This window comes from Lepidochelys kempii, chromosome 4 (genome assembly GCF_965140285.1).
Source record: "Lepidochelys kempii isolate rLepKem1 chromosome 4, rLepKem1.hap1, whole genome shotgun sequence".
In the NCBI taxonomy this organism is placed as follows: Eukaryota; Metazoa; Chordata; order Testudines; family Cheloniidae; genus Lepidochelys; species Lepidochelys kempii.
The window spans coordinates 132034686-132050456 of record NC_136383.1 but is presented as its reverse complement, the minus strand read 5'-3'; the positions used below and the strand labels follow the sequence as shown (position 1 = coordinate 132050456).

Sequence of the window (15771 nt, the reverse complement as noted above, 5' to 3'; positions counted from 1 at the left end):
GGTACTTTTGAATTTCATTTCCTGTTTGGTCAGCATGGCGAACTCAGCAGCACAGGAGACCATGCAGTCCCCCCAGAATCAGAGCATAGAATGTTTCTACACTCCCCCTATCATCTCCATCCCTGAGGTTATCGCAGTTTGGAAGGCGAAAAAAATGCACTCGCGACGACATGTTTTCCAAGCTCATGCAGTCCTCCCGCACTGATAGAGCACAGCTTAATGCATGGAGGCATTCAGTGGCAGAGGCCAGGAAAGAATTAAGTGAGTGTGAAGAGCAGAGGCAGGACGCAATGCTGAGGCTAATGGGGGAGCAAACAGACATGATGAAGCGTCTGTTGGAGCTTCAGGAAAGCCAACAAGCTCAGAAGCCCCCTCTGCATCCACTGTAAAACCGCCCACCCTCTTCCTCATGTTCCATAGCATCCTAACCCAGTGTTCAGGAGGTGGGGGAAGGCTCCGGACACCCAGCCACTCCACTCCAGAGGATGGCCCAAGCACCAGAAGGCTGTCATTCAAACAGTTTGATTTTTAGTGTGGCTACAATAAGCAATGTGGCCTTGTCCTTCCCTCCTTCCCCACCCCACCTGGGCTACCTTGTCCATTATCTCATTTTTTTTTTAATTAATGAAGAAAGAATGTGTGGTTTCAAAACAATAGTTACTTTATTTCAAAGGGGGGAGGGTGGTTGGCTTACAGGAAATTAAAATCAACAAAGGGGGCAGGTTTACATCAAGGAGAAACACACACAACTGTCACACCTAAGCCTGGCCAGTCATGAAACTGGTTTTCAAAGCCTCTCTGATGCTCTGCGCGCCTTGCTGTGCTCTTCGAATCGCCCCGCTGTCTGGCTGCTCAAAATCGGCGATTTGCCTCAACCTCCCACCCCTCCATAAACTTCTCCCCCTTACTCTCACAGATATTATGGTGCACACAGCAAGCAGCAATAACAATGGGAATGTTGGTTGTGCTGAGGTCTGACCTAGTCAGCAAACATTGCCAGTGAGTTTTTAAACGTTCAAAGGCACATTCTACCACCATTGTGCACTTGCTCAGCCTATAGTTGAACTGCTCCTTACTACTGTCCAGGCTTCATGAGCCATGGGAGCAAGGGGTAGGCACCACCGCGTGGTGCTGAAGGCTGGGAGAGCAGCCTGAGGCAGAAGCCTCCAGCTCACATGATAGTCCAGGCAGGACTGAATCTCTATGAGACGAAACTTAAAGAAGTGAATGACCTGGACTCTCTGGCTCCCATTTGGTGCTCTAAGAGGAGGATAGCCAGGTCTGTCCAGGAGCCCCTGATCGACCTCACCAAGGTCTGCCAGGAGCACCCAGGAGACGTACGACAGCTATCAGTCCTACTGCACTGTGTGCCGCGAAGGCAAGGAGCTGCGGCTGTATAGCAATGCAGTACCGTGTCTACCAGCAGCACCCAGGAGACGTACAGTGACGGTGAGCTGAGCGGGCTCCATGCTTGCCATGGTATGGCGTCTGCACGGATAAACCAGGAAAAAAGGTGCGAAACGATCATCTGCCATTGCTTTCATGGAGGGAGGGGGACCTGACGACATGTACCCAAAATCACCCATGACAATGTTTTTGCCCCATCAGGCATTGGGAGCTTAACCCAGAATTCCAATGGGCAGCGGAGGCTGTGTGAACTCTGGGATAGCGACCCACAGTGCACCACTCTGTAAGTCAATGCTAGCCACAGCAGTGAGGACACACTCCGCCGACTTCCTGTGCTTAGTGTGGACGTACACAATTGACTGTATAAAATCGGTTTCTAAAGATCAACTTCTATAAAATCGACCTAATTCCGTAGTATAGACATACCCACACAATGTTTGCATCTGCATCAGGGAAGCTCTTAAGTAATTGGAGAAGAAAGTAGTTCATCTGTAGATGTTCACAAGATCAGAGGAGCTGTCTATCTTTTGTTAAATAATTTCCTATAGATTAATCTTTCCTTATGCTATCACTTTTTATATGCCCATTTAAATACAAGTCTTTTGCATTTCCCTTTGAAAGAATGGCATCCTGTCATAAATATAAAGGGAAGGGTAAACCCCTTTGAAATCCCTCCTGGCCAGGGGAAAGCTCCTCTCACCTGTAAAGGGTCCTCTCACCTGTAAAGGGTTAAGAAGCTAAGGGTAACCTCGCTGGCACCTGACCAAAATGACCAATGAGGAGACAAGATACTTTCAAAAGCTGGGAGGAGGGAGAGAAACAAAGGGTCTCTGTCTGTCTATATGCTGGTTTCTGCCGGGGATAGACCAGGAATGGAGTCTTAGAACTTTTAGTAAGTAATCTAGCTAGGTATGTGTTAGATTATGATTTCTTTAAATGGCTGAGAAAAGAATTGTGCTGAATAGAATAACTATTTCTGTCTGTGTATCTTTTTTGTAACTTAAGGTTTTGCCTAGAGGGATTCTCTATGTTTTTGAATCTAATTACCCTGTAAGATATCTACCATCCTGATTTTACAGGGGGGATTTCTTTATTTCTATTTACTTATATTTTTATTAAAAGTTTTCTTGTAAGAAAACTGAATGCTTTTTCATTGTTCTCAGATCCAAGGGTTTGGGTGTGTGGTCACCTATGCAAATTGGTGAGGCTTTTTATCCAACATTTCCCAGGAAAGGGGGGGTGCAAGTGTTGGGAGGATTGTTCATTGTTCTTAAGATCCAAGGGTCTGGGTCTGTAGTCACCTAGGCAAATTGGTGAGGCTTTTTACCAAACCTTGTCCAGGAAGTGGGGTGCAAGGTTTTGGGAAGTATTTTGGGGGGAAGGACGCGTCCAAACAGCTCTTCCCCAGTAACCAGTATTAGTTTGGTGGTGGTAGCGGCCAGTCCAAGGACAACGGGTGGAATATTTTGTACCTTGGGGAAGTTTTGACCTAAGCTGGTAAAGATAAGCTTAGGAGGTTTTTCATGCAGGTCCCCACATCTGTACCCTAGAGTTCAGAGTGGGGGAGGAACCTTGACACATCCATACAAAAATTAAATACTCTTCATTCATAAATCATCACTTTGGCTGGACTTTGCTGTAGTACCTAGAGGAAGATACAAGATTAGCTTTTCCAGCAATTATTCACATTGATAAATAGCCCTAATTGAATACAATAGACTGGTAGTGCTGAGCTAATACCTTTAAATGTCTTGTCTTGTGCCATTAATATTACCTTGTCATGCACCTGTTTAAGCTATTGGAAGAATGCCTTATGTTCATACTCTGTCACATTTAACAAATGATTTTGTCAAGTCATTCCTTATAGCCTGTGCTGATGGATAGTTAAACTTGTGGTTTCCTGCATATATAAAAACTGTTATCTGTACCTTTCAACTTCCATGCAAGGGCATCCAAAAATTCAGGTAATCAATTTATAAAGAAACTACAATGCCTTTCTACATAAGGGTTCAGAAATATGCTACTGACATCTATGAATGATTCACTGACAGCTATGAATAATAGCACATAAACTAAATGAGGATTTACTAAATTTATATTTATCTAATCTGCCATGATGCAGAATGCTAACACAGTTCAGTTTTTGTGACTTTGGACTCAGGACCCTATTATCCAGCTCTAATTATAAGTTAGGTGTTCATTATTATATAAATAAATTCTGTATTTACAATAGTAAGGTCCAAATTGCAGTTTTCTGATGATCTCCTTTTTCATTGACATCTAATGTGTGTTTTAACAGTAGAGGTGCTTGATACTACCAATGAAAATCAATGGTGTATTTTTAGACATTCTTCCAGTTTTAATGTTATATGGTAGGGGAGCATCATGACATAGTCAGAAATATAATACTGCATTGGCCAGAGTAAAAATTGTATTGTTCATATCTTAGATTCCAAGGTCAAAAGGGACCATTGTGATCATGTAGTCTGATCTCCTGTATAACACAGGCCAGGGAACTTCCCCAAAATAATTCCTAGAGCAGATCTCTTAAAGGGGGAGGAGAGAAGAGAAATCCTTCCAATTTTGTTTTTAAAATGATCAGTGATGGAGAATCTGTCACAACCCTTGATAAATTATTCCAATGGTTAATTACTCATACCTTATTTCTGGCTGAATTTATCTATCTTCAATTTCCAGCCTTGGATCATGTTGTACCTTTTCTGGCTAGACTGAAGAGCCCATTATTAAGTATTTGTTCCCATATACCTATTTATAGATTGTAATCAAGTCACCCTAATCTTTTCTTTGTTAAGCTCTTTGCGTCTATCTTAGCTTATCACTATAAGACAGTGAATGCCCCCATTTAAATCAATGAGAGTTAGGCACCTAGCTGCTTTTGGGAATCCTACTAAGCCTCAATCTGCGTCTTTAAGCACCTAAATACCTTAAAAAAATCTGATAGTGACTGGAGACTCATCAGCCTCACAATGTGGGGGAGGTCTAGGTTGGATATTAGGAAAAACTATTTCACTGGGAGAGTGGTGAAGCACTGGAATTGGTTACCTAGGGAAGTGGTGGAATCTCCATCCTTAGACGTTTTTAAGGCCTGGCTTGACAAAGCTCTGGCTGGGATGATTTAGATGGTGTTGGTCATACTTTGAGCAGAGGATTGGACGAGATGACCTCCTGAGGTCTCTTCCAACCCTAATATTTTATGATTCTATGAATGCACCTTAGGTTTTGTGATGTTATGCAGTATCACCTGCTCTTTCATGGGTTATTTTATATTAAATTTTCAATGTTTTAATATTCTATTATGTATTTATTTATTTACTACTGTAATACCTGTGAGCCCCAGTCAGGAACCAGGACCCCACTCTGCTAGGCACTGTACAAGCAGAGAACAAGTCAGTCTCTGCCCCAAAGAACTTACAATATAAATAAAAGACAACAGATGGATGCAGACAGACAGGGGAGAACAAGGAAATAATGAGACTGTACTGGTCCACATCATAGGTAGTGGTCATAGCTGTCAAGTTTTTATTTTTTATGAATTATTTTTATAATTACGTTGAAGCACTTTAATCAACTTGGCAGGGCAATATACTATCTCATTTTATTCATCTATTACTAATCATGATTGTGTTATTTTAATTGTCATCATTTTAACAAAGGAAATATTACACTGCCTTTCAAACCATTCTGCTTTGTTAATGGCACTTGCCTTTTCCATACTAAGAAATGGATGGAGTGGTCACCACCAGCAATATTTTGGTTTAGCTTTTCCCTTTGAAGAAAAACCGCACACAGTCAATGCAGCTGAACTCCACAGGGGTCTTGAATCCTCTTTTTTCTTGCAGCACCCAATATAATAATTATCTGTGCAATTTTGAGCATTGAAAGGACCTCAGCTAGTTAAAGCTTTCTAGCATGGCTTACAAAATTGAATGATTACCTGAATTGACCTTCAGTCTAGCTACAAGATGTATGACTTAATGAGACTAATGTCTGGTTGGACCTCCAGGCTAGATGGCTTCCAGCCTGGTGGCTTTGAGTTTGCTATTTTTCATTTTTAATAACAATTATACCCAAAAGCTTAAGGAAGTCTGCTAAAATATGTCTGCTATCCACACTATCATAGAGCAGTGACATCTCCAGGAAGAATTATTTAATATTTCAATCATATTTTTGTGCATTTTACAGAGACTAGGAAAGTCTGACATTGATTTGTACTTTGCAGAATGGCAGAGGACAAGTTTGTGCCATCACTCTTAAAGTAGTGGGATTTTTTTTTCAAACATGGGTATTTTTTTAAAGGAAGAACAGGTGTTCAATCTTTAATGGCTTGTATTTTTTCATTAAGAATACATTTTCTATACACTTGTTAATCCTGCCTGTGAAATGCATGGAAAAGTTTTCAGATTGTTCCTATTAGAGATTTGCTAATGAAAACGAGACACCATGCATGTGCCAAGTGTAATACTGAATACAGATTTCACATGAGGTCTGGAAATACACTGGCCAATATTTTAAAATGATTGCCTAAAGTCAGCCTCCTAAATCTACATTTAGACTCCTAAATGACCTGACCTGACTTTTAAAAGTGTTGGGTACCTAGCAGCTGCCATAGACATGCAATCCCTTATGTGTGTAGTGCTTGTCCAGCTGGGTAGTCCCATTAAAGTCAGTGGAATTGCTTCAGTGAGTAAGGATTGCAGAATCAAGCCTTTAGTTATCTAGGTTTAAGTGCTACCAGAAATTCCTACAAATAAAAAAAAAATGCTACAGATCCATAAATACTACCAAAAAAAAACCCCGTTGTACAACATTGAGATATGACAAATTTACTCAACTATAACTCGCTGATCAATATGCTGGAAATGTGTATCGATAACTCTTCAGTTACTTACTGCTCCACTTTCTTTTAACACAGCTACGGAAGGCCGTTATGGATCATATATCTGACTCCTTCCTGGAGACCAATGTTCCATTACTTGTTCTTATTGAGGCTGCGAAGAGTGGTAACGAGAAAGAAGTGAAGGAATACGCTCAAGTTTTCCGTGAACATGCCAACAAGTTAGTTGAGGTAAGTTATGCTGATGGCATCATTGGAGTGCATTGTCTTGTGAGGGTCAAGGAAAATGATAAATTAGCTGAAACGTTGGAGGCTTTTCCTTTGGGATTTAAGCAATTTGGGGTTTTTACTTGGGATGGTTATTTAGAAATCTACTGATTTGTAAAAATGACAGGCAGGGACAGCCCTGTGCTTTACTGTAAGATTAAACCAGCTGAACATGTGTTATGCAGAATTTCCTGTGTCTTGTCAATAGTGACTTGAGTAACAACAAGCAGATTTCAGTTAAACTTCACCAGCACTGCAGTATAGTAGGCTGTCTTCTATACCAGGCAGGAAGCCAAATAGATGCTTCAGTGTGTTGTATCTGACTCTGATTGCTTAGAGAGCAAACTAGATTATTATTAGACTGTCTAGCTAAAATAGTGAAAGCATCATAAAATGGATAATAGTCTAAAACTGTCCATCTCCCCCACCCTGTGTGTGTGTATTATATATTATATACATATAGTGTGTATGTAAGTATATTGTTTTGTATAGGTACACACAAACTGGGTTTCTCTATGTTTTTCTTCTCTATATATAGACACTTTGCAATGTTAGCAAACTGTAACTGGTTTCAAGGATAGTACTGCAATGATTTTGTTCCTGAAACTGCCTCTTTCGAGATATAATTCAAACAAAACATGATGGTCAGGAATCTGGATGCCTATCGAACAACTTTTAACTAGTCAAACATGTTTGTTTAGCCAAGTTTGCTCTCCATGACAGATTAAGAACTATTAAAAAAAGTTGTTTCTTGAACATATAAATACTGTTTAGTAGTTTTAGTCTTTGATATTATTATATGGGATTATTAACTCCTCTTTACTAGCACTGTTTTGAAGACTATGCAGCTTGTAGTAACATCTTTTATAACAATTCATGGTACATGCATTTTAATTAAAATTGGATAGTGCAGATTTGACACGGACTATTGGGTTATAATTCTAAAAAATGTTTTTTCTTAAAAACTGCAGGAACAGATTTTGATCTCAGTTATACTGGTTGGTTTAAATCTAAAGTTACCCATCTAACTGAGATCACAAACTGACACTTACTGTTTAAAAACTTGGGGCTTGATTCTAGACAGTGCTGGCTGCCTGCTACACTGGGTTGAGTACCAGCATCTGCAATGTGAGAAGAGGGAACTCAGCACCTTGCAGGGTTGGGTGCTTTGCATTAAGATAAACATGTATATTATTGCTATCTGGTGACTGGTGCAGTAGCAGTGAAAAAGAAAATGGGGTCTAGGTACATTCATTTTAATTCTGCAAACATTACAATTGTGTTATGATTCTGAATCTATGATCATATTACACTGTTCATTTTTGTACAATGATGCTTTTGTGAACCTGGCTTACTATGTTGTATTGCACTCTTGATGACAATGGGATGGAATACCATAGTAAGTAGCAGAGTTAAAAAAAAAAGTTCATGTTATAGATACTTCCTTCTTGAAGAATAGGTAGAATTCTGAACCTCAGGTGTGTAGGTTCATAGGAAATTATGCTCCAAGAGAACATGTCAATTTGAAATCATGGTTTACTGTCCATATACAGGAGTATATTCAGCTAAAATTTTCTGATCATTTGTATTTGTAGATGCATAAGGCATGTCATAGCAGCCAAGTTTTCGTGGTTGCTTGTGTCACTAATTTTGCAAATAAAAATAGATTACAGTGCTGCCCATCGCACTTACAAAATGTGATTTAAAGATTATATTTTCTTGATTAAGGAGCTAAAGATTCTCTCACAGGCAGAGGGCCAATGTCACCGCCTGTGGAGGCAGGCACTGCTCCAGTGAAGTCACTGGAGTTGTGCATACTTATGTCAGAGCGGAATTTGGCACCAGGAATCCAAACACAGTAGCATTACTACTGTCTCAGTCTGTGACTCTGGAGCCTGATTCTTCATTCCTTGCACATCCTACGGAGTTTAATGGGCTTTTTGGGTATAATGCAGAATGCAGGATCAGAACAGCATGTACTTGTGTAAATGTGACATTTTTGTAGACGTTTGGCCAGCCAAAGGGGAGGGATAATTCACTTTATGTGTATTCCAGTACTTTTCTAAGATATATGTTGCAAGAACTGGACTTCTATAAATTACCTTTCTTCAAAGATCTTCTGCAACATGCACTATAAAATCCTGCATTAAGGCCTTGGTTGACTATTTCTGTCCCTCCCATCTCCCTTTTATGAGGGAGTGGGATCAACACTGTGCCTCATTCAGGAATACTAACCTCCAAAATGCTTTCTACTACCTTCTTTACCTGGATTATGAGTGATCATTTTACTAACTATAAATAGCTTTACCTAATTAGAAATTAATATTCTGCTAAAATGTGGGATTCCCAAAATCTAACATGAAATAACACTAATCAAGGGAAAATACTTGCCAAGTTTCCAAAATGCATGCTGTACTTCAACACTTTGTATGTTTTTCTAAACTGTTTTGCAGAACGTGTTTTCGTTTCGTGTGAGTTAGGTGCCAACCTGTGTAGATACTTCTGAAAACCGCATGAGGCATGCATTTGCATCTTTAGGCACCTAAATACCTTTGAGACATTGGCCCTTGGAAGATTAAATCCCATTTTCAGAAGTGACTTAGACACTTAGCAGCCTAAGTCTTATGAAAAATCAATGGGATGTAGACTCCCAAGTGCCTAAAGCCTTGTCTACACAGTGCAGCAATGTGCACCAGAGGAAGGTGAATTCTAAAGCACACAAATGTTTTGCACACTAACTGGCCCGTGTAGACCATGTTAGTGTTCCCTAGCTAGTGTTCATTCCCTTTGAAGCATCTGGCATTGGCCACTGTTGGAAGACAGGATACTGGGCTAGATTGTTCTGACCCACTATGGCCATCCTTATATTCTTAGCTAAATAGCAAACTCTATTTTAAAACAACATCAACAACAAAACTGACTATATAAACAGATATTTTGGAGGGGCGCGGGGAAGCAAAAGGCTGCTGCTCTGGAAAACGACAGCTGAGCTCATTATGAGGCCGGAGTATGAGGGAGAATTGCAGCTGGATTTATAATGTGCATACAGTACCAAAGCTGGAACCTGTTGTTCAGAGAGTCATGTTATAAAATTCTGAAGAATGAAAAATGGCATAATTGAAAGGGCAACTGACCCATAATCAAAATGTCACAAACTCTTCACTACATTGCACTATGGTAGTTTGTCCATAGCTATTGTCATTTGGAGAGGATAAATAAATTAATGGAATGGGTGCAACAATCTTGTCATTGATCTGATGGAGGACACAGCGAGTCTTTGTGAAAAGGAAATAAAGTTTCAGACGGTGTAATTCTCAGTGTTTTTAATGGAAAGAGGGTTTCTGTACTTTTATTTTAGCATCTTGATGAGGAACATTGCTTCAGTGAGTATGGGCTGGAACATTTTTCAAGGGAAATATCAAGGACGTTGCCAAAAAGATCAAGAATGGTGATGCTGTGCTGTATCTGAATGGTGTCAGTTTTTTTGACCTAAACGGATTTCCACTGAGGACACAATAGAAAATGTTAGATGGGGCTTATAATAGATGTGAAAACTGTCTTCTGCATCACTAGAAGGAATGCATAGTAGGTTCACATGTGTGACCTATTCATTGCAAATGGTATTAAGTCCTTAAATGTTGGGGGTCAAAAGTTTCTGCTGGTACCATGAGCCTCAAGAAATTCTGAGCCCAAAGGGTTAAATTGACTTAAACTTTCCATTCAAAGACCAGTGAACCAGAATCAGTTACATTGTTCTGTCCTTAAATTTTCTTTCAACAATTGTTAATCTCACCATGTGTAGCACTTTTATTTTTAGCTGTTTTAAATGTTGTGCTGCATCTCTTCCCACTAAAACACAGTCCTTCCAAAAGACAGTGTCCTACCCACTTTGCATGAATATGAATTAATTTAAAGAAGGATTTTATGAAGCCCTACATGGATCTATCTCCATATAAACTTAAAGGCCATATATCTCCCATATAAACTTAAAGGCCAGGGGTGTCCAAAATAATCAAAAAGAAAAGGAGTACTTGTGGCACCTTAGAGACTAACCAATTTATTTGAGCATGAGCTTTCGTGAACTACAGCTCACTTCATGCTCAAATAAATTGGTTAGTCTCTAAGGTGCCACAAGTACTCCTTTTCTTTTTGCGAATACAGATTAACACGGCTGTTACTCTGAAACCTGTCAAAATAATCAAAGTCATCTACTAGAAGCACTTGTTGGGGGTTGGCCTGTATTAGTCTATGGTTTATGGTGATTAAAATTTGATATAGTGCAAGCAAATCAATAGCATCACATGGTTGGACAGTAATTTGCAGCAGATGGGACCAAAGAACAACATTTCTATTTCTGTTTTTTAGTCTCTTTGTCTGCTAGGCTTACAGGAGCCTTTATTAACTCCTGACCATCAAGTTGTCATTCTGAAAAGTTTTTTCCTCCACATTGTCATGGAAGTGTAAGTGTCTTACTTAGTCTTTCTCTCCTTATGAAGATACTATGAGCACTGCCCTTCATTTCCTATGAGATATCTCATTTGTTGCTGCACAATTCAAATTGATCCTACAGTATTGTATGACATGGAAACATCTGAAAACTGGAAAGAGGAAGAAAAAGCATTGCTAGTATACTAGGAACAAATTGGGCAGTCAAATCTGTTCAATAACTTCTTTACCATGCCAGCTAGATACTAGACATCTCTTAAATCAATGGAGTTATTAGTCTTGATTTACGCTAGCATAACTGAACCAGAATCTAGTCCTACATTGTTTGTGTTATGCAAACCTCTCTCTGAAATATACTTCAGACGTTCTGAATAAATGAAAGGATGGACTGGAACTTCGAGGAGTTGACATACATCATTAGAAAGATATCTTTCATTGTCATATGAAGTCATGTTGTAGCCAGGTCAGTTCCAGGATATTAGAGAGACAAGGTGGGTGAGGTAGTATCTTTTATTGGACCAACTTCTGTTGGTAAGCGAGACAAACGTTGAAGCTTACAGAGCACTCTTCCCCAGACCCAAAGAAGAGCTCTGGATAGCTCTAAAGTTTGTCTTTCACCAGCAGAAGTTGTGTATTTTCCACAATATGCATCCGATGAAGTGAGCTGTAGCTCACGAAAGCTTATGCTCAAATAAATTGGTTAGTCTCTAAGGTGCCACAAGTACTCCTTTTCTTTTTGTGAATATAGACTAACACGGCTTTTACTCTGAAACCAACAGAAGTTAGTCCAATAAAAGATATTACCTCACCTGGCGTGTAACATTTTAGAAAGATCATTTACATATGCAGCCAGCTCTTGGGATTGAATCATGGAGCAAGCTTTCAGCTGGTGTAAAATAGCAAAAGTCCTCTGAAATCAATGGAGTGATGCCAATTTATGGCAGCAGAAATCTGGCCCATTATCTCGGTGTTACAAACTACTAATAAGCTCTATGAAGGAAAAATACAAATAAATGCATTCTTTGTGCTTTGATTGGAACTTTATGAATTCACAAGGATCACACTGGGCACTCACTTAAAGCTGTGTAAATCCAGATTAACAAATTTAATTCTGAAACGTTAATTACTGAACAAGGAACATTCCCACGTAACATACTTTGCAAAGCCTGACCGTCTGCGAAATGTTCTGTTCTCTTCATATTGTGCCCATGTTATCTGAGTACCTAGGACTTTCCCCTCCACCCCCACCCTGAAGTAGTGAAGAGAAGGTGTCAATATTCTTTCAGAGCTTTTTTATCTCAGCTACCTTCATAAAAAATTAATACTTGTCTGGGTTTTCCTCCTTATATACTGATATGATTTGTTTTTTATATTTTTGTTTTCCCTGACATTTGACCTAGAATAGATAAGGATTTATACACTAAGGATATTCATAATTGATTTGCATAAATCAGCATTTGGAAGGTCATGGTTGCTTTAATTCAAGACCTGCAAATTGAGAGATTATTTTTAAAACTAAAGCTTTATGTCCACTGCTTCCTCTGTTTAACTGATTCATTTTAATTCAGCTTTCCATCTCAGACCTTTCCTCCTTGTGTTAGCAGCAGATGCTCTCAATCCTTATTAAACACCAGCAAAAATAATATATAGAAATGTGTTAAACTTCAGCGAGGCTAATTTGTTGTAATTATCAGTATGAAGTGAGTGTGAAAAGCTCTAATAGTCTGCAGAGTTATTTCTTCTGACTCACCACTGCAGCCAGGCTAAGTAAGTCTATTATTTCTACCTTGGGAGTATACAAGACTTTGATTGTTCTGAAGCTGAGGGAGCTAGGAGCATAGATAGAGGGGCTTTTGGGGAAAAAAGACATTCCACTAGCGGCATATGAACCCAGAACCCTCCTCTGAACTGGTTCTTTTAACGCTCAGTGTTAAAATAAGGCATAATTTCCTCCTGAAGGTCGAAACAGCAGACTGGACTTCTACATCGAGTGCTTCCGCCGACGTGCACGGGCTGAAATTGTGGAAAAGCAGCATCACTTGCCCCATAACCTCAGCCATGCAGAACGCAATGCCATCCACAACCTCAGAAACAACTCTGACATCATAATCTAAAAGGCTGACAAAGGAGGTGCTGTTGTCATCATGAATAGATCGGAATATGAACAAGAGACTGCTCGGCAGCTCTCCAACACCACTTTCTACAAGCCATTACCCTCTGATCCCACTGAGAGTTACCAAAAGCAACTACAGCATTTGCTCAAGAAACTTCCTGAGAAAGCACAAGATCAAATCCGCACAGACACACCCCTGGAACTCCGACCTGGGATATTCTATCTACTACCCAAGATCCATAAACCTGGAAATCCTGGGCGCCTCATCATCTCATTTAGCCTGCAGAAGAGAAGAATGAGGGGGGATTTGATAGCTGCTTTCAACTACCTGAAAGGGGGTTCCAAAGAGGATGGCTCTAGACTGTTCTCAATGGTAGCAGATGACAGAACGAGGAGTAATGGTCTCAAGTTGCAGTGGGGGAGGTTTAGATTGGATATTAAGAAAAACTTTTTTACTAAGAGGGTGGTGAAACACTGGAATGCGTTACCTAGGGAGGTGGTAGAATCTCCTTCCTTAGAGGTTTTTAAGGTCAGGCTTGACAAAGCCCTGGCTGGGATGATTTAACTGGGAATTGGTCCTGCTTTGAGCAGGGGGTTGGACTAGATGACCTTCTGGGGTCCCTTCCAACCCTGATATTCTATGATTCTATGATCTCAGGCATTAGCACCCTGACAGCAGGATTGTCTGGCTATGTAGACTCCCTCGTCAGGCCCTACGCTACCAGCACTCCCAGCTACCTTCGAGACACCACTGACTTCCTGAGGAAACTTCAATCCATCGGTGATCTTCCTGATAACACCATCCTGGCCACTATGGATGTAGAAGCCCTCTATACCAACATTCCACACAAAGATGGACTACAAGCCATCAAGAACACTATCCCCGATAATGTCACAGCTAACCTGGTGGCTGAACTTTGTGACTTTGTCCTTACCCATAACTATTTTACATTTGGGGACAATGTATACCTTCAGATCAGCGGCACTGCTATGGGTACCCGCATGGCCCCACAGTATGCCAACATTTTTATGGATGACTTAGAACAACGCTTCCTCAGCTCTCGTCCCCTAAAGCCCCTACTCTACCTGCGCTATATTGATGACATCTTCATCATCTGGACCCATGGAAAAGAAGCCCTTGAGGAATTCCATCATGATTTCAACAACTTCCATCCCACCATCAACCTCAGCCTGGTCCAGTCCACACAAGAGATCCACTTCCTGGACACTACAGTGCTAATAAACAATGGTCACATAAACACCACCCTATACCGGAAACCTACTGACCGCTATTCCTACTTACATGCCTCCAGCTTTCACCCTGACCACCCCACACAATCCATCGTCTACAGCCAAGCTCTGCGATACAACCGCATTTGCTCCAACCCCTCAGACAGAGACAAACACCTACAAGATCTCCGTCAAGCTTTCTTACAACTACAATACCCACCTGCGGAAGTGAGGAAACAGATTGATAGAGCCAGAAGAGTTCCCAGAAGTCACCTACTGCAAGACAGGCCTAACAGAAAATAACAGAACGCCACTAGCCGTCACCTTCAGTCCCGAACTAAAACCCCTCCAATGCATTATTAAGGATCTACAACCTATTCTAAAGGATGACCCAACACTCTCACAAATCTTGGGAGACAGGCCAGTCCTTGCCTACAGACAGCCCCGCAACCTGAAGCAAATACTCACCAACAACCACATACCACACAACAGAACCACTAACCCAGGAACTTATCCTTGCAACAAAGCCCGTTGCCAACTGTGCCCACATATCTATTCAGGGGACACCACCACAGGGCCTAATAACATCAGCCACACTGTCAGAGGCTCGTTCACCTGCACATCCACCAATGTGATATATGCCATCATGTGCCAGCAATGCCCCTCTGCCATGTACATTGGTCAAACTGGACAGTCTCTACGTAAAAGAATAAATGGACACAAATCAGATGTCAAGAATTATAACATTCATAGACCAGTCGGAGAACACTTCAATCTCTCTGGTCACGCAATCACAGACATGAAGGTCGCTATCTTAAAACAAAAAAACTTCAAATCCAGACTCCAGCGAGAAACTGCTGAATTGGAATTCATTTGCAAATTGGCTACTATTAATTTAGGCTTAAATAGAGACTGGGAGTGGCTAAGTCATTATGCAAGGTAGCCTATTTCCCCTTGTTTTTTCCTACCCCCGCCCCCCTGAGATATTCTGGTTAAACTTGGATTTAAACTTGGAGAGTGGTCAGTTTGGATGAGCTATTGCCAGCAGGAGAGTGAGTTTGTGTGTGTCCCCGGAAAAAAAAAGGGGTGGGGGGGGTGAGAAAGCCTGGATTTGTGCTGGACATGGCCCACCTTGATTACCATGCACATTGTAGGGAGAGTGGTCACTTTGGATGAGCTAATACCAGCAGGAGAGTGAGTTTGTGTGTGTGGTTTTTGGAGAGGGGTGAGGGGGTGAGAGAACCTGGATTTGTGCAGGAAATGGCCCACCTTGATTATCATGCACATTGTGAAGAGAGTTGTCACTTTGGATGGGCTATTACCAGCAGGAGAGTGAGTTTGTGTGTGGGGGGTGGAGGGTGAGAAAACCTGGATTTGTGCTGGAAATGGCCCAACTTGTTGATCACTTTAGATAAGCTATTACCAGCAGGACAGTGGGGTGGGAGGAGGTATT

At 40.8% G+C, this 15771-nt stretch overlaps 1 protein-coding gene across 10 annotated transcripts in view; it reads left to right on the top strand.

Moving 5' to 3' along the window:
* Nucleotides 1–15771, top strand: part of CTNNA2 (catenin alpha 2) — a 783540-nt gene that overhangs the window by 633643 nt on the left and 134126 nt on the right. For all 10 annotated transcript variants that reach the window (XM_073342921.2, XM_073342914.2, XM_073342915.2 and 7 more), the window contains one exon: nt 6341–6493. In XM_073342921.2, coding sequence (XP_073199022.2) covers nt 6341–6493 — 153 coding nt within the window. The remainder of the gene's footprint in view (nt 1–6340; nt 6494–15771) is intronic.